The sequence below is a fragment of the Pezoporus occidentalis genome, unplaced genomic scaffold (assembly GCF_034315485.1).
Source record: "Pezoporus occidentalis ecotype Australia unplaced genomic scaffold, CSIRO_AGI_Poc_V1 ctg8, whole genome shotgun sequence".
Lineage (NCBI taxonomy): Eukaryota > Metazoa > Chordata > Aves > Psittaciformes > Psittacidae > Pezoporus > Pezoporus occidentalis.
In genome coordinates, this window is record NW_026916158.1 from 3,619,167 (window position 1) to 3,644,364 (window position 25,198).

Sequence of the window (25,198 nt, forward strand, 5' to 3'; positions counted from 1 at the left end):
CCAAAAAGTAGCACTTATTACGTCTGTCAGAAGCTCAGCTTTTTATCCATGAAGCGCCGAATAATAATAACAATTGTTGAATTGTTTCGGTGTGAAGGCTTGACAGCAAATGTAATATCATAATTACTATGGTGAGAACAATGCTACATTGTGATTGAGACCGTGTGCACAGGGCGTCATGCAAGTGACCTTTTATTTTTAACTCTTCTTCGCTGACTTCTCAGTAGATTTGGCTCCATAGGAGGACTTGAAATATAGAAATCCATGATATGGCAAAAGGCAGTATATGCACTTTCTTTTGAGATGGTAAGAGAAAACTACTGGCCTTTTTTAGAGCCACAGGTATTTCCCTGACATTTCCTTACCTCAAAACATCAGTGCTTAACTACAGAATGATTACCACTGTGGTGGTGATCTTTAAATAAATAATTCCAGTGAACAGTTTGTATTGCTACCATACAGTTTTAAATTAGAGTAAAATTGTGTTGCACTCGTGCAGATTTGGAACACCTTTGATTCCTCTCCACCCTCTTTTAAAGATCGCTCCCTCTGGGTCAATTTGTGAAAAAACAGAGTCCTCAGAAGAGTGAGGTAGAGAATGCATAGTGACTTTCTCATAAAAATGCTGGTGCAGACTCCTCTTTGAGTTCATCTGTGGCTTCAACCCACTCAACTTGTGGTCTATCTGTATTTTATTATCTGTCATAGTCTTATCTGTCACAGGTGCAACTAAGGAAGGGAATTGAGAAAAGCTCCCCCCCCCCCGCCAACTCTGTCTTTAACCTGTTTAGTTTTTGAATGGTTGGTGAGACTTTTTACCTTCGCCTCCTGTGTAGAAAAACAATTTCATTAAATATAACTTGAAATACACCTGATCAGGGATACCTGATAAGTAAAGCATCATACCAGTATTTTCTAGCTAGTATGCAGCGGTAAATGGATGAAAGGAGAGAGTGCTTGATTTTTTTTAAGGACCAATAGTGAATTTCTTAAGATCGTTATGGAGATTCCCAGAACTTCATAGATATTTGTGCGCTTGGATTGCTTTTAAAGTTTAGCTCTCTGCACTTGTAGTTAGGTCTTGCTTCTCATATTGTCTTTGAAGTCCAGCTGAATTCTTATGACGCCAAGAGATGTTTTTCATTCTAGAGTGAAAAAGTCCTGTTTTGAACTTGGTTCTCACAAGCAGGGCTTGTTACAAATGCAGAGAGTTAATATTTGTCCTTCTGAGATCACTTTGCTGGAAATTAAACAAACATGCCCAGCCAACCGTGCTGTGCCTGTGGGAAAGGAGGGCTAACTGTGCCTTCTCAGTTAGTAAGCTGCAGTTGAATGGTTCATTACTACATATGGGAGGTGAATGTGAGCATATTGGGATAATGGATGGGTAAGAGAGACAAGATAAGCAAAATCAAACAGGATTTATGTATCTGCGGAATCAGAGTCTGTTTCCACAAGCACTGAGAAAACAGAGCATGTTCTGAGCATTCTTGTAGCATTTTAAATAATGCAGTCAGCATGGCTTCAGTTGGTCGAATTGCTTAGTTATCTGAAGTTTGTTTGCATGGGTATTTTCACCCTTTATTATTTCAGCAAATCCAACACCTTATTTCTGCTCACCTAAGTATCTAAGGGAATTAAAGTACAAAATCTTGCTGGAAGGGAAAAATTTATTCTTTGACATAAGTAACAGCCGGGACCCTTGGAAAAAAGACATGACTTGGTTTTTCTTTTTGTATTAGACAACTTCAAAGCGGTGGTTAATATTTTGTTGAAATGGTCTCAAAATTTAAGCAAATATGCAAGCTGTGCTCCAATAAAAAGGTTTGTCCTTGGGCAGTTGCTAGCACTGTGGTGTGTATATAGAGCTTGCATACTATCCTGTAACAGCTTTTGTCCCTGTTGTGCTCCAGACATGTTTCTTCATATTCCATATTTTAGTCTGCACTGCCAGTGCAGTCCCTTGATCTAAAAACCCCAAACTTTTGAGGACAATTTTTGTTACAGATACGGAAATGTATTTTCAGATGGAGTGAGCAGTCCTAACTGTTTCTGTGAGCAGAGCATAGATCTGGGATTCTGAGCCAGGCCCCGTTTTTATTTTCCCAGCAAAAGTCTTGATAGTGTTTGTGTTCCTGGCTCTTGTCTTCTTTCCTCCCCATTCTCTTTAGAAAGATGGGTTGTACTAATAAACACTGCTGTATTGTACCCCTTCTTTGTCCCTTTTAATAAAAACATCGCTTCTGAATTCCCTTTCTTGTCATCCCTTTTCTTAGAAAGCTGAACTGGAGATTTTTGTTAAAATGTTTATTTTATTTCACTGAGGAATTAATTTGAAAATACTAACTGGAATTGCATTTGCAAATTTATTTAGATAGTCTGACTTAAAAAAGAAAACAAAAAAGCTGAATGTTTAAAGGGAATATTCTTAAGATAAAATTCCACAACACTAGAAATAAAGCAGCTCTGTGTTTTGAGACTGAACTCTATCATATTAGGAAGCAATCAGACTTTTTGTTGGTTTTTTTTTTTTTTGTTAACTGTCATGATTTAAGGACAGAATGGCTTCCTGCGGCATTGACTTGACTTGCAATAAGCATCTGCTCAGATTTGTTGAGTGATTTAATTGAATCCATTTGTTCAATATCTTCCTGTTTTGAAAGGAACAGGGTTAGCTATATAAATACATATATGCATATCTGTACACACATGCATCTGTGTACGTATAGATATGTATATATAAAGTATCTCATTTATTTCCTCTGCAGGCATCTATGATTGGCATAAGAGCACACTTACTACAAGCTTTTTAGTTTTTTTTCCCCTCCCCTTTTTACCCAAGAAGCAGCGGTGTGTCTTGGGGTGGGAGGAATGGTTTTCCAGGTGCTGTTAATCTCTATCCCTTGAAAGGTGCTGGGGCATGGTGATGTGAGTGGTGTGCCTGAGCTGCCTGCATGAGTTCCTGTTGACAGCTCTGAGTGTGGTGAGGATGCTTGTCTCATCTTAGGCTGGGTGACAGCTCTGTGGTGTGCATGGGCAGTGGTGGTGACAAATGGCACAGGCATTCCCTGGTGGCACTGAGTCATGCACCTTGCTGCTTTCTGGAGAGATTTTGGTGAGGTGAGAGGAGGCGAGGTTTCCTTTTGCTCAGTGATTTGAACTCCTGGGCATTATGCCCTGCTCTTCTGCCTCCACCATAAAACGATAACTTCTGCAGTCCAGGTACCTCAGTGGTGGCCTTAGCTAGTGCAAAGTCAAACTTGTTCCTTAGCAAATTTTAATTAAATAATAAAAGCAAGGACTAGTGGGAAGAGGGCTCAGAGTTATGGAAAGCAGAGGTGTAATTGTACTTTTGGCTTCCTATTCTCCAAACCTACCAGGAACAGTAACATTTAATACTTTCCTGTGTTTCTAATTGTGGTGCTTTTAAAAAGGCAAAACAAACCAATGCCTTTATTCTTTTCTTCACCCACCTTCTGCTCCAGTTATAAATTGAAGCCTTCTCTGAAAGGGTCTGGCTGGGTGGCTTTCAGAAGGTTTTGGGTCATGGCTAAATGACAAATGTTTTTGTCTAAACTTGAAATCTTTTGTGAAAGGTGTATGTGCTACCTGGTGTAGATAATCTCTTCCATTTGATGGCACTTTGAGGTGTGCTTTCTTCCATTAGAACTTGCAGAAGGTTTGAGGATCGCAAGGGAGGGTCTTATCAGTGAGAGAGCTTCCTCTGGCTTGGAGTTGCGGTTCCTGCCTACTCACACCTGTTCTCTGCTCCAGCACCTTATGTCTTGCATTTCCTGCAAAATGTAGTAATTAACTAATGTGTGAACTGAGCTTTTTGTTTTCCTGCCCCAGAAATTTTAAGGATACAAATGTGACCTTAATGCTACCTTTCAAGGCCATAATTTGAGCCCCTCTGAAAGGTGGTCTCCAAACCAGACCATCTGCAGATACGAGATCCCAAATTAGGGAAATCCAGAGCCTGATTATTCTGAGAGGTGTTCCTTAATTGCATTCTTAGCATGTTTAAGTAAACAGTGTTGGAAGGGAAGAAGCCATGAGGTACAGCTATGGTGAGACAGCATTGGGAGGAAGGAAGTCCTGCAGGCAGGCGGCAGGGAGCTAGAACTCTCCCATGCACATTACCAACGTCATGGGCTGCAGCTGCTGCAGCTCCCAGGAGCAGCAAACCCCTGTCTGCCCTCAGCAAAGCAGTGAGCACTCAGCACTGGAGTTTCCAGCATTGGACTTTCCAGTTTGTGGCTCTACAGATGAGCGGTGGGTTAGTTAGCACAGTCTTCCACTGCCCACATGCTGCTGTAGAAGCGTACTTACTGTAAGGGTTTGGGGGTAATTATTTTATTGTAGGGACTCCATACAGCTTTCAAATGTATTTGTTATTTTCAGTCAAAAGCAAAATAGAGTATTTGATGGTTAGATGCTGCCACTTTTCTCAGCTGCTGCAAGGCCCTGTGTTCCAAGAGCTCGGTGCATGAGAATGGCTCTGATGATGCTAACTTGCTCAACAAAAGTCTGCATTAGAGGGTTCAAATAATTACCTGCACCTAGCTAACTTTTCTTTTTAGTTGCTTTCTGAGAAGCAAGCTCACTGTTTTTAAGCACTTAAGTAGTGGTGTTGGAATTCTTAGCTGTTACGGTGGCTTTTTGTTTTTTAAAAAAGAGGTTACGTTCTGCATGTATATGAAACTTCAGAGTCAACACTGTGATTTTTGCGATGCGTGATCACTTGCAGGTGTTTGATTTGATTTGTGGTGATGTTGGATTGTACATTTCTGAAAATGCAGTTCTGCTTTTTATAGGTGTACAATTGGGGAGTTGTTTTTACATTTTTTGACTAATAAATATTACAGTGTTAGCAGATGATTTGTTTAGAAACAGAACAAACTGTCTGCTTTTTCTGAACTGTAGAGCTGTCTCTTTCTAGATGTTTAAATTTAACACCACCTCCACCCAAAAAAAACAGATTGTCTGTTGAAAATAAGCTGCTTGGTGCATATCAGTCATTCTGTGAAATCTCCTGTAATTCAGGTAGAAAAGATGAGGAGTTAATCTATAGTGAACTTATTTATGCTTCAGTGCAGCCCTGACCAGGATAATTGCATATTACTTTCTTGTGCATTGCACAAAATTTGTCCTTTATTTATCCCTTCTGTTAAGAGAATTTTAATACAGAGCTACATCTGGAAGTGCTGTTCCAAAGTAAGAATTCTCAGCATTTCTTGAAATAACTGAAGTAACAATCAGCTTTAATAGAAAAATGTCTACTTGCCCTGGGTTTTTTCTTTGGTCTAGCAAGTAAGTAATTTATTCAATCTTTAGTTAAAAAAAAACAAACCCAAAATGCTTGGGTAACTAAGCCTTAGCCCTTGATCATAGACTGTTAGGTGTGCAGTTCAAATGGGGTATCCTATTAGTTACAACCCATAAGTACAGGCAGTGTATCTGGTAAGTGTTGTGGCCTTCTGGCACCTGGCTTTGTGAGCTGGGGATGCTCGGGCTTGGGTGGATGTGGGAGCCCACCTTGAGGTAGGTCTGTCTTGTTATGACCTACTTCTCCCCGATGCATCTTTTCCACAGACTTGCTCTCTGGGGCACTGTTCTCCCATTTCACTACACAGAGTGGTGGCTGTTTTGCGGGCTGGAGGGCTTGGGCATGGAGAAAAGCTGAGCCCTGCTAAGCCTTGTGTTTGTAGTGGTCATGTCTGAAAAGTGGATTCGTGTTTGGCATGCAGGAAACCAATTCAATGCACTCAGGAAAGACTGTGTTTATTCAGGCCTAGGTACCTGATTTGTGGAACAGTCCACTGAGTACTCAGGCCTGAATAAATACAATATTTCTCCTGAGTGTGTGGAATTGGTTTACTGCACTCTTGGGCACAAATCTGTTTCTTGAATAACAGTCAGAGGTACATGGTACAGGCGTGAAGTTACGCGTGCTACATGCTAGGACTCCAAAAATACAGGCACATAAAATTTGGTTTGAATTCTGTTTGTGTGTGTTCTTCTGCATGGTGACTGGAGTTTTACTTTCGGTCTGGTTTTGCATTTGTCATAAGGCTTAAACATCTGTTCCCTTGAGCAGCAGGAGCAGCACAGTAGAAGAGGTTAGCTCATCGACTGCAGGTCTTGGTGGGTTTGCTCTTCAGTGCTCAGTGTAGCTGAGTGTAGCTCTGAGGACAGTTGAGTAACAGGCAGATATTCTTGGCTTAGTGTCTCAATTGATGTCTGAAAGAAATATTTGTACATGTGCACATGCATATGTATACCTCGGTGCCTGTCTGCATGCTGGCAGTGTGTGAACGGTGTGTGTATTCCTTGGAGGAAAAGCACCCTCATTCCTCTCAAGAAGAAAATAATTGAGAGCCAGAAAATTGGCCTGCTGCTTCTATGATTTGACATTTGCCAAAACAACCTTAGCCCTTTTCTTTAGATCAGAACAAAACCATGTAGGAACACTTTTATAGACATTTTTTCTTTCAGAAGTACTTTACTTTAGAAGTAAGTCTTCCTTTAAATGTCTTTTGCCAGGACTTCCCTCTCTGTGTTTGCCCCTTCATGGTGAGCTCTGACTTTTGCTGTCAGTGCCCCATTGCCTCACCTCTTCAAGGCCTTCCTTCATTACTTTTCTGAAGAGATTCAATTGTAGGGGCATCAACTGCTCCTTGCTTGAGGGGATAAGCTGCCTGGCCACTCTGTGAGCAATGCCATTCCCTGTGAGAAGGAGGGCAAAAGAGGTCCAGTATTGGCATCCCTGGGATGCCACAGGATGTGAGGCAGCATAAGCGCAGCTTCAGGGAATGGGCAACTTGATGCGCTTTGTCTGAACTCTGAGTTGGTGTCTCCTGCTTGAGGTATAGAAACGTGTGGTTTTTTTTGTTGGTATGGTTTCTCTTGTTAGCAGACAGGGAGAAAAGTCAGTGTGAAGATCAGTCTTTCGGGTGTTCTGCATTGTCCTTGAAAATATATAGTATTCATACTTCTGTTGTTAGCTGACTGCATCTAATCACAAGAGTGGTGATGCTACCATCTCATTGCTCTTGGGATAAGAGAAAAGCATTTTTCCCTCTTCCTTTCACTCCTCCCACCCCACATCATTTAGTATCTCTTGCTCACCTGTTGAAGTGTATTTACAGGAAACTTCTGTTTGTGATGTGTGTGCACCTACACACCGGCCTTGTTAAACAGATGTGCTTATTGTACCATTGTTTTTTTGTTTTTTTTTTGAGGAGGACAATTGAGATAGCATTGAAGCAGTAACTCTTATGCGTGTGGGTCTCTAATTCCTAATCACTCTGAAAGAAGTATTCACTTTCTGAGGGTGCTATGCTTGACTCTAGCTTTTCTGATGTTTACTTGTAAGTGTAGTTTCCACTAAGCCTGAGGAAAGAAGAAAAATCACACCTGCTTAATTTGCAGGTCAGTCTAAAGTTAGTGTTCAGAGATGGTAGTCAGCTTGGGTAGGAGCAAGGAAATTCAGCAGAACTTGTTCAGCACACACACACAAAAAATACTCCCAAAATATGGGTGGTTAGTAGAAACAGAGCCTGGATGAACACTCGGTAGATAAAAGCGTACTTTATCACATTGTGGTCCTGCAAGTAGTGATTTTCCAAAGATGTGCTGTTTTTTAAAAACACCTGTGTTAGATCAGAAATAAATTGAGGTTTTTGGGAGTATTTGACCTTGGTTATCTGACAGGTACACCTTTAGAGGTTAGGGGGATTTTATTTTTTTTTCTTGGCTTTTGTTTTTGTTTCTGTTTTTGTTTTTTTTTTTTAATGTAGCAGTTGGATGCATATTTTGGAAACAGATGAAGGAGGTTTGGAAGAATAAATGTAAGAGAATCTTAAGTTCTCTGTTGTCAGTTGGATTGAGAGGCTCTGCGTGGTATGCTTTAACTGTTTCATTTGCTCATAAAACAGATAACCCTTTTTTGCTTTTGTGAAGAAATGTTACGATAAAGGAAAATGTTGATTTGAGTATCAGCAGTGTGAAAACTTAGATTTCCCTCTTTGGTTTCCTGATTATATTTCATTTGAAAACACTACAAATAAAGCAAACGTGTGCATCTGTCAGTCCTTAACTTTCTGTCTTCATCCCCCTGAACACTGGTTGCTGCAAGCTCTTTGCTCAGCAATAAGCCTATTTGCTGTGTGGGTGATGTGTTTTTCTGTTCTTGTTTTTGCACTGAACAGGTAGCCCCAAACGATGAAGCTGTGGTAACGCTGCTTTGCGAATGGGCTGTGAGCTGTAAGAGGTCTGGTAAGCACAGGGCCATGGCTGTAGCCAAGCTCCTGGAGAAGAGGCAAGCAGAAATTGAAGCAGAAGTAAGTTATTTCCGCTTCTAGAACAGTGTGAACAGTATGCTTTAAAAGTGAGATATTTCTAAGGAAACAACACTTTAATTTCGACCCATTATGAGTCAAGTAAGTTTGATGGTATTTGGAGCACTGGGGATTTTTGTCATTAATTTACAGTTTTTAAAATCTAGATAAAATGAAAAAGCCTTCTATTTAAAGTAAAAAGAAATTGCAGCCTACTTCAGAATTGTCTGTGTTAGCTGATTTATTCATGTCTGAAGTGGCTTACTTCTGTGAACTAGCACAAATAAAGCGGTGCCACCATAACTAGAGTCCCTTAAAAAGTGGATGTGGGTCTGGCCAATGGGGCAGGGCTGTTTCACTGATGACTCTGGGAAAGTTCCACAACTGAGATCTCTTTTGAGGCAAAATTCAAGTATAACTTTAAATCTTGCAGTCTGTCTGTAGAATTCCTTTGTTTCTAGAGGGGAAATGAAATGTTTCACTGGAGAAGCCGTATGCTATAGTAACATCTTTGATGTAAACTGTTGTCTGTTGTGTGGCAAATGATCCTACTTCAGCTTGCATAAGCTGACACTTCCTGAAACTTCAGTAATACTGAATCTGCTCAGCAGTGAGGATCAAACAGTGGCAGCGTTCTCACCACAGCCTTGTTGCAGCTTTCTGTACCAGTGGTACCCCCGTATCCAGAGCGCTGCTGCGTGGGCCTTCCCTGCATCCATGCAGCACTGGCAGGCGATTTTTCCTGGATGTAGTTACTTGTAACTACACTTACAAGTAAACACCACAAGTTTAGTGGTGTGGCTGTTTTCCTCCTCTCCTTAGAAAAGAGGGTCCCCAGGACAATAGTGTGCGATGTCTGTGCAGCCTGGCTGTGGGCACACACACAGATGAGAGCACTCTCGGGAGTGCATCTGTGCAGACAGACAGACCTACAGACAACATGAGGTGAAAAAAGACTTTCTCTTTCCAAAGCCTTTCTGCTTTGTCTACTCCTCACCACAACCATTAATTAGGGGGAAGGGAGCTTGCTGTGTTGTTTCTGCCTCACTTGCACTGGAATCCACTCAAAGCAGAAATGTTTCTCATGTTATTATTATATTTAGTATAACTTACAAAACAAGAGTTACTTTTTGTGTTCATGTTGGTCCTGGAAGTCCTGTATCTTAAATTTTTGCTTTTATATGAAACCGTGTCGTTGCAGATGATGGTACATGTCTCAGACATTCCTTTTCAATAAGTAATCCAAAGTGATTAAATAAAACACCTTAGAAATAACCAAACTAGGTAATGGGAAAAACCTGTCGTTCTAGAACAAGTCTGGATTTTATGAAGAGGTAGGAAACCATCACATGCATAGTTGCCTCAGATGCAAATTGTGGGAATATTGTATGCATTTGTGTGTAGATACATGCTTTTTTATTTATTTAACTGTGCAGAGATGTGGTGAATCTGAAGTCCTAGATGAAAAGGAATCTCTGTCTTCAGCCTCCTTGACAGGTTCCAGTCTTCCTGTTTTTCAGAATGTCCTGCTAAGGTTTTTAGATACACAAGCTCCCTCGTTATGTGAGTATTAACTAACTTATATTCTGAAGTAGGTCAGAAGCAACTGGTCTGCTGTGTGGCTGCTGAAGTTACTGTTTTGATGTAGTGGGTGTTTCACAGTTTCCATGATTACCCACTCTATTTTCATACGCACATTTTGTTTTCTTAATCTCTTGCCTTGTTATACAATCTTCCTGTGATTTTTATTTCTTTCTTTTCAAAAAAAGAAAATTGGCAGATACTATGTTTATTTCTGTTTAAGCTGTAGGAGATTTTGGGAATTTACTTGCATTCTATGCATATATAACATCAAACATTTGCCTCTTTCTGGCACATCCACATCTGAAGTGACTGACTTGGAAATTACACACAAGTGTTAAAGTCGAAAGCTGTTAGCTGACAAATAAGTGGGTTAAAAAATGAGCTTTGTTCATCATAACTTCCTCTATGAAATGTCTTTTTTCTAATCAAACTGCCTGACATTGTAGCTTGTGTTTTTAGTATCTTAAGTACTGCTAGTTAGTGCATTTTTGTCATTTTTTTTTAATTTTTTATCTTTTTCCGGGGCCCTTGAGATAAAGGGGATTTTAAGTGATTTGAAACATGATACTGGAAACTCTCAACATCCGAAAAAGGAGAAACGTCTTAAAAATTTGTTACAGACTCTTGAGGTATTGGCAGGGCTCTCTTTTCGTGCCTGTGGTGACCCTGGTTTTAATAAACCATCCAAACTATTTGTGTTATTTAGGCTTGTGTTTCTCATGTACTTGTTTCAAATGTGCTACTGTCCTTCCCTCAGTAGTTCTTCAAGGCAGAGTAGGGTGAGCAGCTGGGGAATGTTTTCCTTGTTTGAAATCATCTTTGGTATTTTCAAGGACTGGACAAGCTTTGTGGTATTCTATTGTTTTTGTGGTGGTTGAGCTTCTGTGTCTCTACAAATAAAAAGCATGTGACTGCTATATTTTGAAGGAGAGCAGGTGGCCTATTCTGCAGGTTTGTGTTTTACAATGCTTCTCCATGCCACACACCTTACTTTTGGGGGTGTATCATGGTGGGCAGCTTTGCAGGAGTGGGACCTGTATGCCACAGAGGAGAGTTCTGACCCTGGCTCAGTGTGCTCTTGGGCTTACTGCTGCAGCTTCTGTGCTGCACTGTGATGAGAGTTTCTAAATAAAAATAGTGTTATATATTGAACTAATTCAGACTTGTAAAGCGTAATTTGCTTTTAAATAAATATTGATTATTTGGATTTGGTAGTTCTGTAGCTGGAGGTTTTGTTGCCCAATAGAGCTGGTGTGGTATAAAGCTATTTGCTGTTAACTGCAGTGTTGAAACCCTTCTGTGTTACAGAACAAGTGAAATTAAATATAGCCATGAGAAATGAAAACTTAGTAACAAAATCTTGTATATTGTGTTTCTCTAGGTTTGCTTTGGCACTGACAAAATAACATGCATTTATTTTAATGAACTTTTTCCTGATGTGCATGAGTATGTTTGTTAGATAAAATACACTATGCTTTCAAGCATTAATAAAATACTGCTTTTAAATCTCGGAGGCCTGGCATGCAGAAGTCTTGAGTTCTCTGAAAATATTCTTAAAGGTTTTCTGTTATGAATACAAAAGTACTATAGATAAAACAATCGCACTTGCTAGAGTAATATAATTTGGGAGGAAAGGATAACTGTTAGGTAGTCTGTTATAATTCAAAGCTTCAGATTCAGTTTTTCTTCACATAAGGAATGTCCTCTCCCTCTTTTTAATTTTTAGAAGTATTTGAACATTATCCCTAACTGCTGATACACCCTCCCCCCCCAAGATGTCCGTGGGATAGGATGCTCTGGAATCTACTGCTGCCTGAAGTCTGCCCCTTTTCTGGAACTGATAGCAAAGCAAAACCATGCAAGTTAGGAGATGGTTTATTCAGTGGAGACAAAGAAACCTCTGCAGGATGCCTGAGACTTACATTTTTAGCAGGCCTTAAAATTGATTTGTAGGGGTTTGCAATTTGCATAGTTGGAACCCAAATATTTGTAAGTTGAAACTATGGTCTAACTTTTTTTCTTTTTTTTGGGTAGCTGACCCAAATAGTGACCATGAGAAGACAGAGTTTGTGAATTTGGTGCTGCTTTTTTCTGAATTCACTCGTCATGATGTTTTCTCCCATGATGCTTACATGTGCACTTTAATATCACGTGGAGACTTGTCAATCACTGCAACTACTAGACCACGTTCACCAAATGGGGAAACTGTGGATGAACACTATTCTAAGGATCATGATGTGAAACTGGAGGTAACAGTTCATGCTCTTTCTCCCATGTTTGGTACTGTTTCCTTAAACTTAGATTTTCACTGAATCATTAGTATTTCAGGTATGAGATACTAATTTTTTTAATCTGTGTCTCCTTGTCTCTTTCTCTCTCTTTGAGAAGAGTGATCTATTGTCTTAATTCTTGCATATATCTGTAAATATTACTGTTGTGGTGCAAATACACTGAACTGAGAGTTGTCTAATGATCTGAATAACTTGGGACAAACAAAAAGGCACAATGTAGACTTCATTTGCAGATATGCTTCAATGCAGAGAAGGGAGAGCTTTAAGCAGGAGGAGTCTGTGAGGAGCATGGAGTAAGCCCGTATCCTCTGTGTAGTGTGGGGTGTGCTGGCACAGTACAGGCATGAGTGATGCACAGCCTTGTAGTCTGCTCACAGGTGATCAGGAGTTACTGTGTGCCACACAGCCACTAACTGAAGACTGGGAAGCCAGACCTCCTGACTTGTATGTGTGCTGTTCAGGGGCAATCCTGAGTCTTCCATCAGATGAGCAGTTTGTAACCTTTTCTAAGACTACTGCAAGAGGAAGGCAATTTTAAACTTGGGCTGCAAACCACGTTTGTTCTCATGTGATGAGATGCAGCCTGTTGTTCTGCTGCACAGTCCATGTGGGGCCTGTAGGAAGCAAAAGCATCCTTTTACATGTCTTTTTAATTTCTTCTGTATATTTCTTACATCACTGTCATGACCAAATTTGCCCTGAAATATAGGGAGTTTCTACAAGTTGCTTTTTGTGGTACAACAAAGCAGGAAGTAAATCTTGGGAGGGTACAAGAGTCAGCCTCCTGTTCTGTAGGACAGAATTGCTCATGGGGATGTCCTGTAAAGTTTTGTTTCCCCCTTTGACTCATGCCATATTCTATGCTTTTGTGAATTTTGGTAGAGAAATACTTCTGTGAATTAAGGCTTGTCATAAAGATTTAAAAGTCAGTGTCTGAAACCTTCTTGCCATTAATGCTTTTTTCTTAATTCTTAAATAGGTGAAGTGCTTGAGTTTACCTGACATCAGTTAAAAGGGTCTTCAATAAAATGTGACTGATACTTATTTTTCTCTCTGGCAATTACTAGGATCATAGTATTATGGAACATATGGGCATTGATTCAGGAACCGCTAGTATTTTTGATGATGTAGACAAGAGTGACTTTAAGGCAGATTTTGGTTCGGAATTTCCAGTAGGTTTAACTTCTTTTTTTCTGCATGCCTTTGCCTGTGCCTGCTGCTTGCTGTTGCCACTGAATGTCTTGCCATGCCCCTAGTACTGCCTGGTGGCTCCATTGACAACCATATCTTTCAGCATGCAGTCTCTTCTGTCTTCTGTGTTGGTGCATTGCCTCCTTTCTCTCATCTCTGCTGTATGACAACTTACTGCTCTCCTGTGCTTCCCCTAGTTGTCCACCTGCACACATGTGTGCACAACGTACTCCTTCCCTTCTTTCCTTTACCCTCAGCATGTTCAAAGTGCTGTGTATTATTGTTAAACATGAATAAATATGCAAAGCTACCCACTTCTGTGACACTGAGAAGCTCCATTGATACCGTTTGCTTTTCAAGTGATAGTTCTATGTTTTGTCTCTGTCTCCCCTTTCTTTTTCCTCACTGATAGCCCAATTCTGCATTACTTTTGAATCTCCTAGTTTCTTCCTTTGGACTGGTCCTAATACTGCATCTGCATGGACTCCTGTGCCCAGACCTTTCAGTGCAATCCACTTGCAGGATATTGGGACCCCTGTATTTGTCATAGCAGTGCTTTAAAGCATATCTATGCCTGCTGACAGTGTGTTATGTCACCTTCCACTCCATCCTTTTTCATTATTTTCCTTCAGCCACTGGAATAGGTCATCGCTGTTTCTGTGTCACAGCAGCATGAGAGATGTGGAGATTGCTATGAACTGTTATGCTTTTTTCCCTGAGTATCATTAGTTTAAAACTCTTCTAATAACAATGGAGATATGCAGACAGATGTAATGTGTATATGTATCATCAATTTCAGGCTTGATTACGATTGCCCCTTGTTTTGTCTATCCTTGAAAAACCTCAGATGTTTAAAAAGTGATTGTAAGCAAGAACAGAATTGTATCTATCTCTGAATGCAGTTGCTTAATTTTGAAAGCTAGAGGTTACACTTACCTTAAACATTTGTTTTACATGACTTAGATTTTTTCTCCGATGCCTGGGGAGTCTTGTGAGAATGTGAACTCTTCCTTAGACAGAAGAATTTCAGTTACCAGCGAGAAATCAGTCAAGAGAGAAAGGCTGAGAGAACTCATTTTCCCATCCAATTATGACCTCCTTCGGCATTTGCAATATGCAACACATTTCCCTATACCTCTGGTGAGTTATCTGTGTACTTGTGTGTGTAATGGTAGTGCCTAGTGTGACAGCAAAGCATTCAAAGAAAGAAAAGCTCACTGACTGAAGAGAGCTGGGATGTGTGGTCCCTGCTCAAGGGCTCCTGACCAGCTTGTGTGATGCTATTACTGCTAGCGTGCACATGCTGTGCACTGTGGGATAGCTTCAGTGAAGCACATGTGTGTGGTTTACCAAAAGGTTAGTCGGATGAGCACACAAGAGGTGTAATACTGTGTGATGACTTACTTGGGTTAAGGAGACCAGCAACACAATAAAAATGCCATGTTCTGGGATGCAATAAAAGTTTCCTAAACAGAAAAATTAATATTATAGTTGGACTGATGGGAGAATAGCAAAATAGCTGGAAAAAAACAGTTCTGAAATATACAGGACAGAACAGTGTTATTCCACCCACTCTGTGCTGTTTCTAGCATGGATTTTTGGCTGCTGCTGTGGTATTTGTCTGTAGGCTCATGGGAACTGAAGAAAACCCCATGAATAACATTCCAGATCCCAAACCGTCAGTCAGATGGCTTCTCATGTTTTCCACCATGCAGGAAAGAGGGCCCACATACTGAACAAGACCTGACCTGGAATGTAGCTACTTGAGAATTATTATTGTTGTTGTTATTATTATAATCATCATTATTATTTATGGTTATTATTTTTAACAACAATAATAACTTTTTAACAATATTAAATCCTTTTTAATATGGGAAGTGTCATGTGAGAGTACAATGTGATAACCACAGTTTTGTTTGCATTAAATTTCTTACTCCACAAAGTTTGCGTTTTGATTTATTGCATGTGAATTGTTGGTAGAATGTTGAATGAGCTATTTCTGTTCAGGAGAGTTTGGGTGCTTGCTTAAAGTTTGATTCATATTTTGCCCATTTTAAGGATTAGGAAAAAGATAACTTGGTTTGGGTTTGTTCCTGAAATATTTTTGATTTATGCATGAAGGTAATCCAGGTAGCTGGATTTTACCTATGCAAATGAATTTTAAGATTTTGTTTATTCTGTATAGGCATTATTATTGGAAGTAATTGTCAATTAGAATATTAATAAACTTAGTTGCCGTTTCTTCTGTTTTTATAAAAAAACAAGGAGAGAGAATATACTGGCTATTTATACTTTTTGTATTAATTTTTAAAATTTCCTTGACTTTTCTGTAGTAACATGTTGTTTGCTTTCTTCATATTCATTGAAGCAGCAGCAAGGAAAGGCAATGCAACTTGGCAATAAGAAATTTATTTATAAAAACTGCAGGTATGACATAAGCAGATACAACAACTTTCAGTCAATGCCGCTTAAAATCACTTTCTGGAGTAAATAATGCCCTTTAAAATGCTTTTGGGTTAAGTGTATATATGAAAACTTTGCAGCTGAAGAACTGCTTTAAATTACTTTCTTCATTCGATTGCACCAAGTTGGTTAATATAGTAACTATACAATACTTAACTTAGAAAAGGTGAGCTCAGGTATTTACCACAAATATTTACAAGGTACGTTTGAATTTGTCTGATTTCTTATGTTCTTAAGTGTTGCTGATCCCTGGAAGGGCATCACTGGCATTTTGAACTGTTTCTGAAGGGCTTTATTGAGATTCTGTTAGTCCAGACCTGCTGTGTGAATGTATAACAAAGTAGTAGGTATGGTTCAAGTTTTTTCCTTCTGCTTGGGCTCATGTTTCAGCAGGAAAGTCATTTCCCATGGTAACCATGCTTGCAATTGCACCTCAGCTGTTTGTACTGTAGATCTGAACACTCCTCTGATGTATTTTAAAATTGGTACTTTTGTATCTGCTGCTCACTTCTGTGTTGTACCTCTTTGTCTGTGAAAACCTGTGTCTCTTTAGCTGTGCCAAAAGTTTCAGTGAATTTCAGTCTGAATGATTTGGAAAGATGGTAATACAGGATAGGGTCAAAACAGAGGTTTGATATGGCAAACAGCAAGGTAGATTCTTTAGCTTTAAAGAGAGCTTGTTTCAGAGAGCAGCTGGTATTGGTATCACTTTGGCTCAAAGTATAGGGGATACGAACAATGTGGTATGGCACAAAACATAGCAGGTAGCTTGCAGTTACCAGGAGTATGTTTATGAGGGCTTTCTTCACGTTTGCATAACTCTCACTGTATTTGTTCTGGTAGAGCTGTCGAACAACAATGAAATTGGAAATCAGTATCACAGCTGAAAAATTCAGGAATATCGCTGTGCATATGAAATTAGTAAACACGTGCCAGTCTCTTCCAAATTTTGTTTTAAAATCAATGCATCCTGCACCAGGTTGTTCTTCAATGTTTTTTATTGGAATAGCCATGTTAGGTACTGTTATAAGGAGAACCATTGTCCATATGACTGCAGACAACATCTTGGCAAATCCAGGCTCCTGAATGCGGTATGTCTTACAACTGTGCATTAGCTGAAGACAACGGTCCATGCTTACAAATCCCAGAAATATAATAGATAAATACATGTTCAGGTAGATGAAACAGGCTGTAACTTGACAGTGGAATATTCTCAGTTTCCAGGACGCAACTCCTAGGTCAACAATAATCTTTACTGGCAGTGCCAAAGTCAACAAAAAATCTGCTGTTAAGAGGTTAATTAAGTAGATGCTCATACACTTCTGTTTCTGATCTCTTTGTGTGAATGCCCATAGTGCAAAACAGCTTCCAATAAATCCCATGAGAAAAATCAAGTAGTAAAAATAGGTAAAAGGTTCCATTTCTTCAACAACGTGGCATTGTGAAACATTGCTTGACATTGTAAACTTGTGCGAGTTGGTTTTGCTGCTAGAGGATCTCAAGAACCTGCAAAGAGAACCAAGACAATGTCAATGACATCAACTTTTCCTGAGAGTGGGAATATTGTATGATTAATGGAAAAAATGCAATTTGGAAGAAATATTTTTCTCTCTCTTCATGCTGCTTCACAGATATTCAAGAGGGTTTTGTTCTTGAAAAGTTTAGAAACATGTTAGGGTTTGTTCATAAAAGCATACAAACTACTAGAGTAGTCTTTCTGAGTGGGTGTTTAGTTCAGTATGTTTGGTTCAACAGTGCCCTCCTTCCCCTCCTCCAACCAAACCACCAAAATAAAAGCTTGAATCTGTTTAAAATTAAGCATCTGGTTAATAATGGTCATACTAAAACTTAAGAACTTTTGAACAGTTAAAACTAGGCTTAAAAAAGGGTAAGATTTGTAGCAGTCTTGTCCTATAAAAAAGTACTAGGAGTTTCTAAGTTAATGCACTGTCAAGCCAATATATGGATACGTCAGATAGGTGAGCAAATAGTTCTAATCAGTCCTAAATTTTGCAAATTGCACTCTCTTCCTATTTGAACAGAGGATAAATTAATTGCTTATTTTTAGGAAGTCTTTAAAAAATAGCGCTTTTTGAAAGAAGCAGCTATTAAATAATTTTGCTTACCTCCTTTTTTAGGCTTCACTTGAAATTATAGGGAAGTAAAAAATTTTGGTCCTATTTTATTAAATATACTACTCCATGACTGAGGGGATTTTTTTTTTGTTTGCTACACTGTCAGGCTGCTGTGTGGAATGTCTGTGGAAAAGGAGGCATGGTGCATTCATTAGAATTTCTTGTAATGAAAACCAGTGCATTTATGTCTTGCATAGCATCAGGCTGCAACAGTTTTTTATTTCATTATATTGTTCCTAATTTAGTACACAAAAGAACTACATATGCACATTTATTTTCTGCTATAAAATACATATCCAGATGTGAATGATTCGTAAACCAAAATGATTGCAGATACTCCAGTACTGTAAAATGGGGGACAAAACAGTTAGTTTGTTTCCTGCAGATGGCTTTCCACAGGTTGTCTCTGTTGCCCTGAAAACATGGCAAGAGTTGAATTAAGCCTGGGTCTGTGCAGTGTAGGTGAGGAGCAGGCAGCGCTGCTGATGCTGGGGGCTAGCTGCTGCTGTCCAAGGCAGTGGGAGCTTCCTGCACTGTGGCACAGTGCAGCCCTGCTCGACCTTCATGGGGTGAAGAGGCAGCCCAGCAAACTGAGCTCTGAAATCCTGCTGGAACTGGGGCCTCCGAGGGTAGAGTGGGAGCGTAGCCAAGTGACACTGACTACAGGCAAAGCATGGGCTGTCTTGCTAAATACCTGAGCCTGACTCTACACAGTTGTCATAGTTAGTATTTCAGGCTATGTATTTATGCAGATCTAGGAAGGCTGGAACAAAGACTAAAAGCACATACCTGTCTTAGCAGTCTCTGGGGTCTTCTGAGCATTAGCCTACAAAGGTCTGATGTCACTTGGAGACTGCTCTTGCAGTCCAGTAGAGTGTTAATCTTTTCCTCTGGCTGTGTCTGGTGTTTTTTAAGATGTGCCTGTGGTTTCTAAATGTGCTGATTGACGCAGTTAAAACCAGCATTCAAATAATGTGGAAGTTACCTAAAAGAGATGTGTCAGAAAAATGCGAGTGTTCACGGAACAGCCCAGAGAGACCGCTTTTCCTGTTTCTCAAGCAGGAGGTGGTGGTGGGGTGGGAGGCATGCTGAGGGCAGTGCCTGCTTCATACTCTACCTGTGTCCTGCATCTGGGAGCTGCTCCTTGGGCATGCAGTGCTGTGCAAGATGGAGTGGGGATTGATGGGGAGGAAGGTGGCTGTGAAAGAGCTGGATTATGCATGATAACGTGGCTGGTAGCATGTATTGTTATAGCATGGGTTATTATGAGTCAGAATATGTTTTTGTGGAGAGAAAGTGGTCAGAATTGCTTGACCTGTCCACATCGGAGAGCTGATGGGAATGGTTGACTGATATCAAGCAGACCAGAAGGTAGTGCAGGTTTCACTCCTTTCTGCTAACCTCAAGCCTGAAGGTTTGGGTGTTTATCATGTGTTCACAGATGTAAGGGTGATAAGACATGGGTGGTTTGTAAGCCCCAGCACAGGGACTTTTCATGTAGTTCCTAAAGCTTCATCAGGTTAGTCTCAGATTCCTGACCAGGAGCTGTGGGTGTGTGACATCACAGTGGTAGCTTCTTTGCTTTTATTTTTTAAAAGTCTGAAATTCTGTTCCCCCCTATGTCTTAAATTTATAATCTCTCTGCAGTCAGGATTTTGCAGTGTAGTTGGTCCTTATTCATTGTAATATTCCTGCATGAAATTCCATCTTTTGGAAATTTCATGAGTGTTTTTTCTAGGCTTGTAACCTAATTTGCAGATTTAAAGGCACACAGGGATTCTACAGAGAGCAATTAAAATTCTAAACCATGGGACATTTGCCAAGCACTAGTAAAAGGGGAAATAATTATAATTAAACTGGTTTTATTTATATATTTATTTTTGTTAAACCAGGAGAAAATGCCTAACAGGAGGCTAGGGGTTGAGGTACCAACAGCGATACTGAAACCGCTGAATGTTACCACTTGGTCGTAGCTGAGAATCCATAGGAATTTACGGACTATGTATCAGAGCTTTATGAGGAAACAAGTTAAGAATGTCTGGTTTTATGCTTAGTCAGAAGCTTAAAGTTCAGACCATATTTGTCAAATGTTTGCAAATCTTAATAATCTGGAATGATCCCGTGTTTGGTTTTGAGCGAACATGGACTGCTTTTTTTTTGGTGTTATGCTCATCATGCGAAACTGATCTTGCCATACTTGTGTTTCTCTTTCTTTCTTTTTTTTTTTCTTTTTAACACACACCCCACCCCCCCCCCCCAACCAACTAAATAAAAACCAACCAAACAAGACCCTTGAAATGTATCATCCAGTCAGTTTTTTTCTGTGTATGTCTTCCCTTTTCTGTAGAGTCAGTTTAAAGCTCGGAAAACTTTCCCAGGTCTAAAAAGACAAAGTGATGTTTAGGGAAACATTTACTGAGAAATGGTCTACGCTTCCTGCAGCACTGTTTCAGGAGGAGAAGAAATAAGAGAACATGAGTCTACTGAGCTGTATTTGGGTTTTGTTGCAGTTCAGTGTCATCGTCTTCCCTGGTCTATGGCTAATTTTTAAAAGGCCATTTTAGTTCATAAATTACAGATGCAGGTGGTAGATTTTGCTGTAGTTAAGGTTGCTGTACACTTCTTGTCTTAAAGCTCTATTTTTGGCTGTTTAAATTTTGCTGATTTTTTTTTTTTTTTTTTTAATGTGAAATTTTCCATGATGCCTGCCTGCTGTGGCTGACTCCTGGGATTGGGGGTGGTGCAAGGGAGGGAAGGGGTGTAGATATGGGTGGGAATTTCACCAAAATGATTAAATAATTTCTAAGTACAAAACTGGGAAAAAACCACTGTCTAAACTGTAAGATGCTCCCCCCTCTAAATCTGATGAGCCTTGTGTTTTGAACTGTACACACCACAGATATGTGTGGGTGCCCCTTGTGTTGGGATCACTTCTGATACTTCTCCACATTTTGCATATTCATTTGGAGAAAGGATCCACATCCAGAAAAAGTTTCCAGAGGTTTTCAGGAGCTCTGCTGTTAGTAGGCTTTAACCTTTTTATCTTACAAGCACCCTCAACCGCAGGGTGTGGTTGAGCCAAGCGACCACTGCAGGGTCAGAGCGGGGAGCAGTGCCCTGGGAAGGGGGAGCCCTGAACTCTGGTGTTGCAGAGGAGAGTGAGCTAGGATTCGCTCCTGAAGGAGCTTCAGGCGAGGTTACCCTTGGGGACTTCAGGGGAGCTGGGAGAACAGGAAGGGTGTGAAAGTGAGCAGTATGAATGTACCTCAGGGTCTTTGTGGCTTCTCCTTGCCTGGGGTTTGCCTCACAGAAGCTGTGAAATGTTGTGTCACACCACTGTGTGTGGGGAGTGCTGGGGCTGTGCGGTACAACACTGCCCAGGTAAGGAAGAGTGGATGTCTGCCCAGATGGGCTTGCTTGATGGGGGTGAACACTGATGGCGGGACATCTGGCATGTGTTCAGGGTATGTTAGTGCTCAGCTTGGCTGGTGTTTCCTCCAGGAGATGCCACCTTCTGTATTCTGCTTCCTTTCAGCAGATTGCCTCAGAGTTTATCTACTTAAGGCTCCTCAGGTAAGGATCCTGTGGTTCTTATTTGAGATTAAAGTTAATTAAATATGCACTATAAGGGGTGGAATTAAGTTTATAAGGACAACTTTAATTTTGTCTTGGAGAAGCAATTGCAAGTGCAATTACAGTATGTTCATTCTTATTTCTGCACCTGCCAGGTGGGTGCGGCTGATGGCAAGGGTATGTCTCCAGGCCCCTAGTTTTCATTGTGTGGTCTTTGTCTTCAGTGCTGGAAAATATTAAGTATCAGCAAGCACTGGCCAGGCATGGATGTTCAAGGTTCTGTGTGATCTCCTCTCTTTAAAATACGTAACAACCTGTTAATCCATCTTTTAAAAAGCTAATGCTTGAGTTTATATCAGTCCTATCCCTGTGTGTTTTAATTCAGGAAGCGTGTCAAGCATGGAGTTTCATGATTCTTTTATATAAGGTTTTTGAGCCTACACTGTGTCCGCATGGACCTTCTCTGTCAGCACCGGGTGCAGTGGGAGAAAAGCTGGAGAAAGTTCACTCACACTTAGGTGGAGGAAGGGAACTGTAAGCTTCCCATGGCATGGGTCAGTGCTGAGGGAGCAGGAGAAGCATCCCTGCCGTGCGTGCTTCCTCCACCACCTGGCATGTAGCAGCCTTAGAGCAGGATGGGGCCGCCTGCCGGAAGTCGTCGAGCCCTGCACCCCCGGCGGGAGTGGGGCGAGCCGTTGCGGCGGTTCCTCCTTCCGGCCCGGGCCGGTCCCCAGCGGCGTGCTCGGGAGTCAGCTGTGACGGCTGCGTTGGAGGACGCGTGGGGGTGGATTACTTGGATTACTTGCGGGAGGGATGGTGCGCTGCCAGGCTGCGCTCTCAATAAATGTGCTGTTAAATGCACTGGAAGTTTGAGATTTGATTCTGAGTTTGAGTTTGGATTTTCTTGGTGTATGTGCCTGTACAAGACAGATGCACGTGCGATTCTGTACTTGATGGGTGGTAGAGAGCTGATGGGAAACCCTGGTTTTATCGTGATTTTGTATCATTTCTGTGATGGTAGGGAAAAAAAAAGTTGCGAACAGTTAGTTCGCTTTCAGCTTATATTAAATTGAGAGAGAAACATTCATAATCAGCATCAGAGGTACAGTAATGAGCAATTGTACAAATTAGCCCCAAGGGAGTTTTCCTCTCTTTCTGTGCGCGGCTGTCACAGTCACTGTTTCAGTGTTGAGGCATGTCTGGGAGGAGGAATGTTTGAGTAGTGTCTTTGCTACCCTTAATTCATATAACTTAAGAAGTTTTTTTTTCCATGTACAAACTAGGAGGTCTAGTATTTTACTGCTATTCGTGGTTTTCACGAAAAGATGAAAATTTTTTATCCCATTGTAATGCCTACATTGTAAGTGAAAACTAGGAGTGATCTTGGCACAGAGTAGTTAGGAATTATGAGCAGAAATAGCTATTTCTGATGAAGAAAAACTGCTTAATATATTTATTTTTACAGTGTAAGGAGGTAAGATGTGTTCAGCATAGCCTGTCACAGAGCCTGTTGGGGAGGGGAGGATCTGCTCTGCACACAACCCTGTATGAACTATGGGTAGACAACCGTGTCCTGGGAATCAGTGTCATCAGCAGCCAGCAGTGCACACTGCCTGTTATCAGATAGCGAGTAGCTCCTTAGCCTGCCCTGTTTCCTTCCATCAATTATCAATACTTAGTTTTAATTGCTTGAACAATGTTTTGCAGATAAGCAGTGCCCTGAAGTGATGATTATTAGACATGCTAATGAAGATTACTCATAAAAATAATAAAGGACTTATCAGGCTGAGACAGGAGAATATGTGTGAGGGTGTTAGCAGAGGGAAACTAGCCCTCCTGTCTCTTCTGTGCTAAAGTTAGCAAGTATAAGGGGTGCTCTCCCATTATGCCTGCTGGCTGTAACTGTGTGGCCTTGTGAAGTAAAGTGACATCTGCCCCCTCTTCAGTAAGCTGGGTTTTTTTTTTTACAACAGAGACCACTTTTTGAGATGACATCCTGCAAAATTAAACTGTGTTAGGAGTCTTCTGCCAATTTCTAAACAACCAGGGTATTTTTATATGTTGAGGCAGTTGTAGAGTGACCTTTCTGTTCTGAAATAATAGCGTTTGGAGGAAGGTTTTCCATTTGCTAGGTTTAGCTCTTTTATTTAGAAGTTACTGTGCTGCGTCACTGGCACAGAAAATGGTTCATTTTGCAGCCTTACACCATAATATTAACTTAAATAACACATTGCACAGTAACTGCAGCACTGATGTTTTTGCAGTGTTATTCTGAGCTGGCTTCTGGGTAGGGGGCTGTGTGGTAGCTATTGCTAAAGAATAGGGCAGGTTTATGAGGTGATAAAATAGTTTAAAATGTGAGACCTTCATGAGCTTTTTGGAGCAGATTTATGCCACCCTACCTGGCTGCTATCTCAAGGTTTTGAACAGTAGAATGATGTCTCCTTACAAAGGGATGACCAGAAACACTATCAGGCTTCAGGAGCGAGGCTGAAGTGTGCAAGCATGACAACTTCTGTGCAGATGTGTGTATTTGATGTCTCTGTAACCTGTCGTGCAGGCTGGTTCTTCCCAGCAGCATCATGCCTTTGCAAGAGATTCCAGGTCTAGCAGAATAACTTCAACTTTCCAAATAAACAGATCAAACCCAGCTTCTTGTTCAAGCAGTGTCATGGAGGGAGTAATGAGTAAGTCAGGAGGATGAGCTGCATTTGGGGACTGAGTTGCTGTTGAAAGGGAACATTGTGTAGCTGTGGGTCACCCGTAACTTTCATTGCAAGGCTTTTAGGGAAGTTCCTCCAGGTGGTAGGTTGACAACACAAGAGCTTAGTGAAACCACAGGACTTCTGAGTGCCTGAGAAGCTGGTGAGGTTTATCTGAGGCATGATGTGCTGGAAAAGGTGTGGGAGAATTAACTTACCAGTGCAGAAAAAACCCTGTCCCTGTTACTTTGCTGTATGAACTGGGGTGCAAAAGTAAGAGCAAGGTTGGGGAAATGAAGCAGAAGTTTGGTTTAATAACGGTGTTGTTTGAAACTTGTCACACACAGGGTGGCAGATTGCAGTAGGGCTGAGATCACAGAAGTGTTTTCTGACCAGTGAAGCTATTGGAGGAAGATTTTTTTCAAAGTGAGCCTGTCGTGGTTTAAACCCAGCCAGACAGCTTGTTCACTCACTCCCAGTGAGTGGTGCCAGGCTGGAAGCAATAGAGGCCCACATCCCTTCCCCTCCCCCCCCCCGGGGCTCTCCCCTTCCCTACTCCCATAGGTTGAGATAAGAACAGTCCAGCAACCAATGTACAACACAAATCACCACCGCTACCACCACCAACAACAATGATAAGAGAAAATAACAAGGGAAGAGAATACAGTACCACCCGCCAAAAAAAAGACCCTGTGTCCTTCCGGGTAACTCCCAGTTACCCCCCACCCCGGGCATGACGTGCTGTGGTATGGAATACCTCTTTGGCTAGCCTGGGTCAGGTGTCCTGTCTCTGCTTCCTCCTGGCTTCCCCTCCTCCCTGGCAGAGCATGAGCCTCACAAAGTCCTTGGCCAGAGTAAACATCACTTAGCAACAACTGAAAACATCGGTATTACCAGCACTGTTCCCAGGCCGAAAG

General features: G+C 41.0%; 2 protein-coding genes across 18 annotated transcripts in view; one reads left to right on the forward strand and one right to left on the reverse strand.

The window, feature by feature from the left end:
* The window catches only part of MED12L (mediator complex subunit 12L), a 152,681-nt gene that overhangs the window by 22,435 nt on the left and 105,048 nt on the right, over positions 1-25,198 (forward strand). For 15 of the 17 annotated variants that reach the window (XR_009961656.1, XR_009961658.1, XR_009961660.1 and 12 more), the window contains exons 11-15: positions 8,214-8,345; positions 9,779-9,905; positions 11,961-12,175; positions 13,285-13,389; positions 14,372-14,548. Coding sequence is in view for 10 of the 17 variants with exons in the window: in XM_062603027.1 (XP_062459011.1) it covers positions 8,214-8,345; positions 9,779-9,905; positions 11,961-12,175; positions 13,285-13,389; positions 14,372-14,548 (756 nt within the window). In the remaining 7 variants the exon portion in view is untranslated. The remainder of the gene's footprint in view (positions 1-8,213; positions 8,346-9,778; positions 9,906-11,960; positions 12,176-13,284; positions 13,390-14,371; positions 14,549-25,198) is intronic. The other 2 variants (XR_009961662.1, XM_062603028.1) reach the window with 1 other exon arrangement.
* GPR171 (G protein-coupled receptor 171) lies at positions 15,799-19,144 on the reverse strand. The gene is made up of 2 exons (XM_062603031.1): positions 18,796-19,144; positions 15,799-17,377 (listed from the first exon to the last, which is right to left on the reverse strand). The coding sequence occupies exon 2, from the start codon at positions 17,329-17,331 to the stop codon at positions 16,348-16,350; it is 984 nt and encodes a 327-aa protein (XP_062459015.1). The 5' UTR covers positions 17,332-17,377; positions 18,796-19,144; the 3' UTR covers positions 15,799-16,347.

Bases quoted from the DNA above. Each gene is read 5' to 3' on its own strand.
- GPR171 (XM_062603031.1), bottom strand. From the start codon at position 17,331: ATGTCAAGCAATGTTTCACAATGCCACGTTGTTGAAGAAATGGAACCT.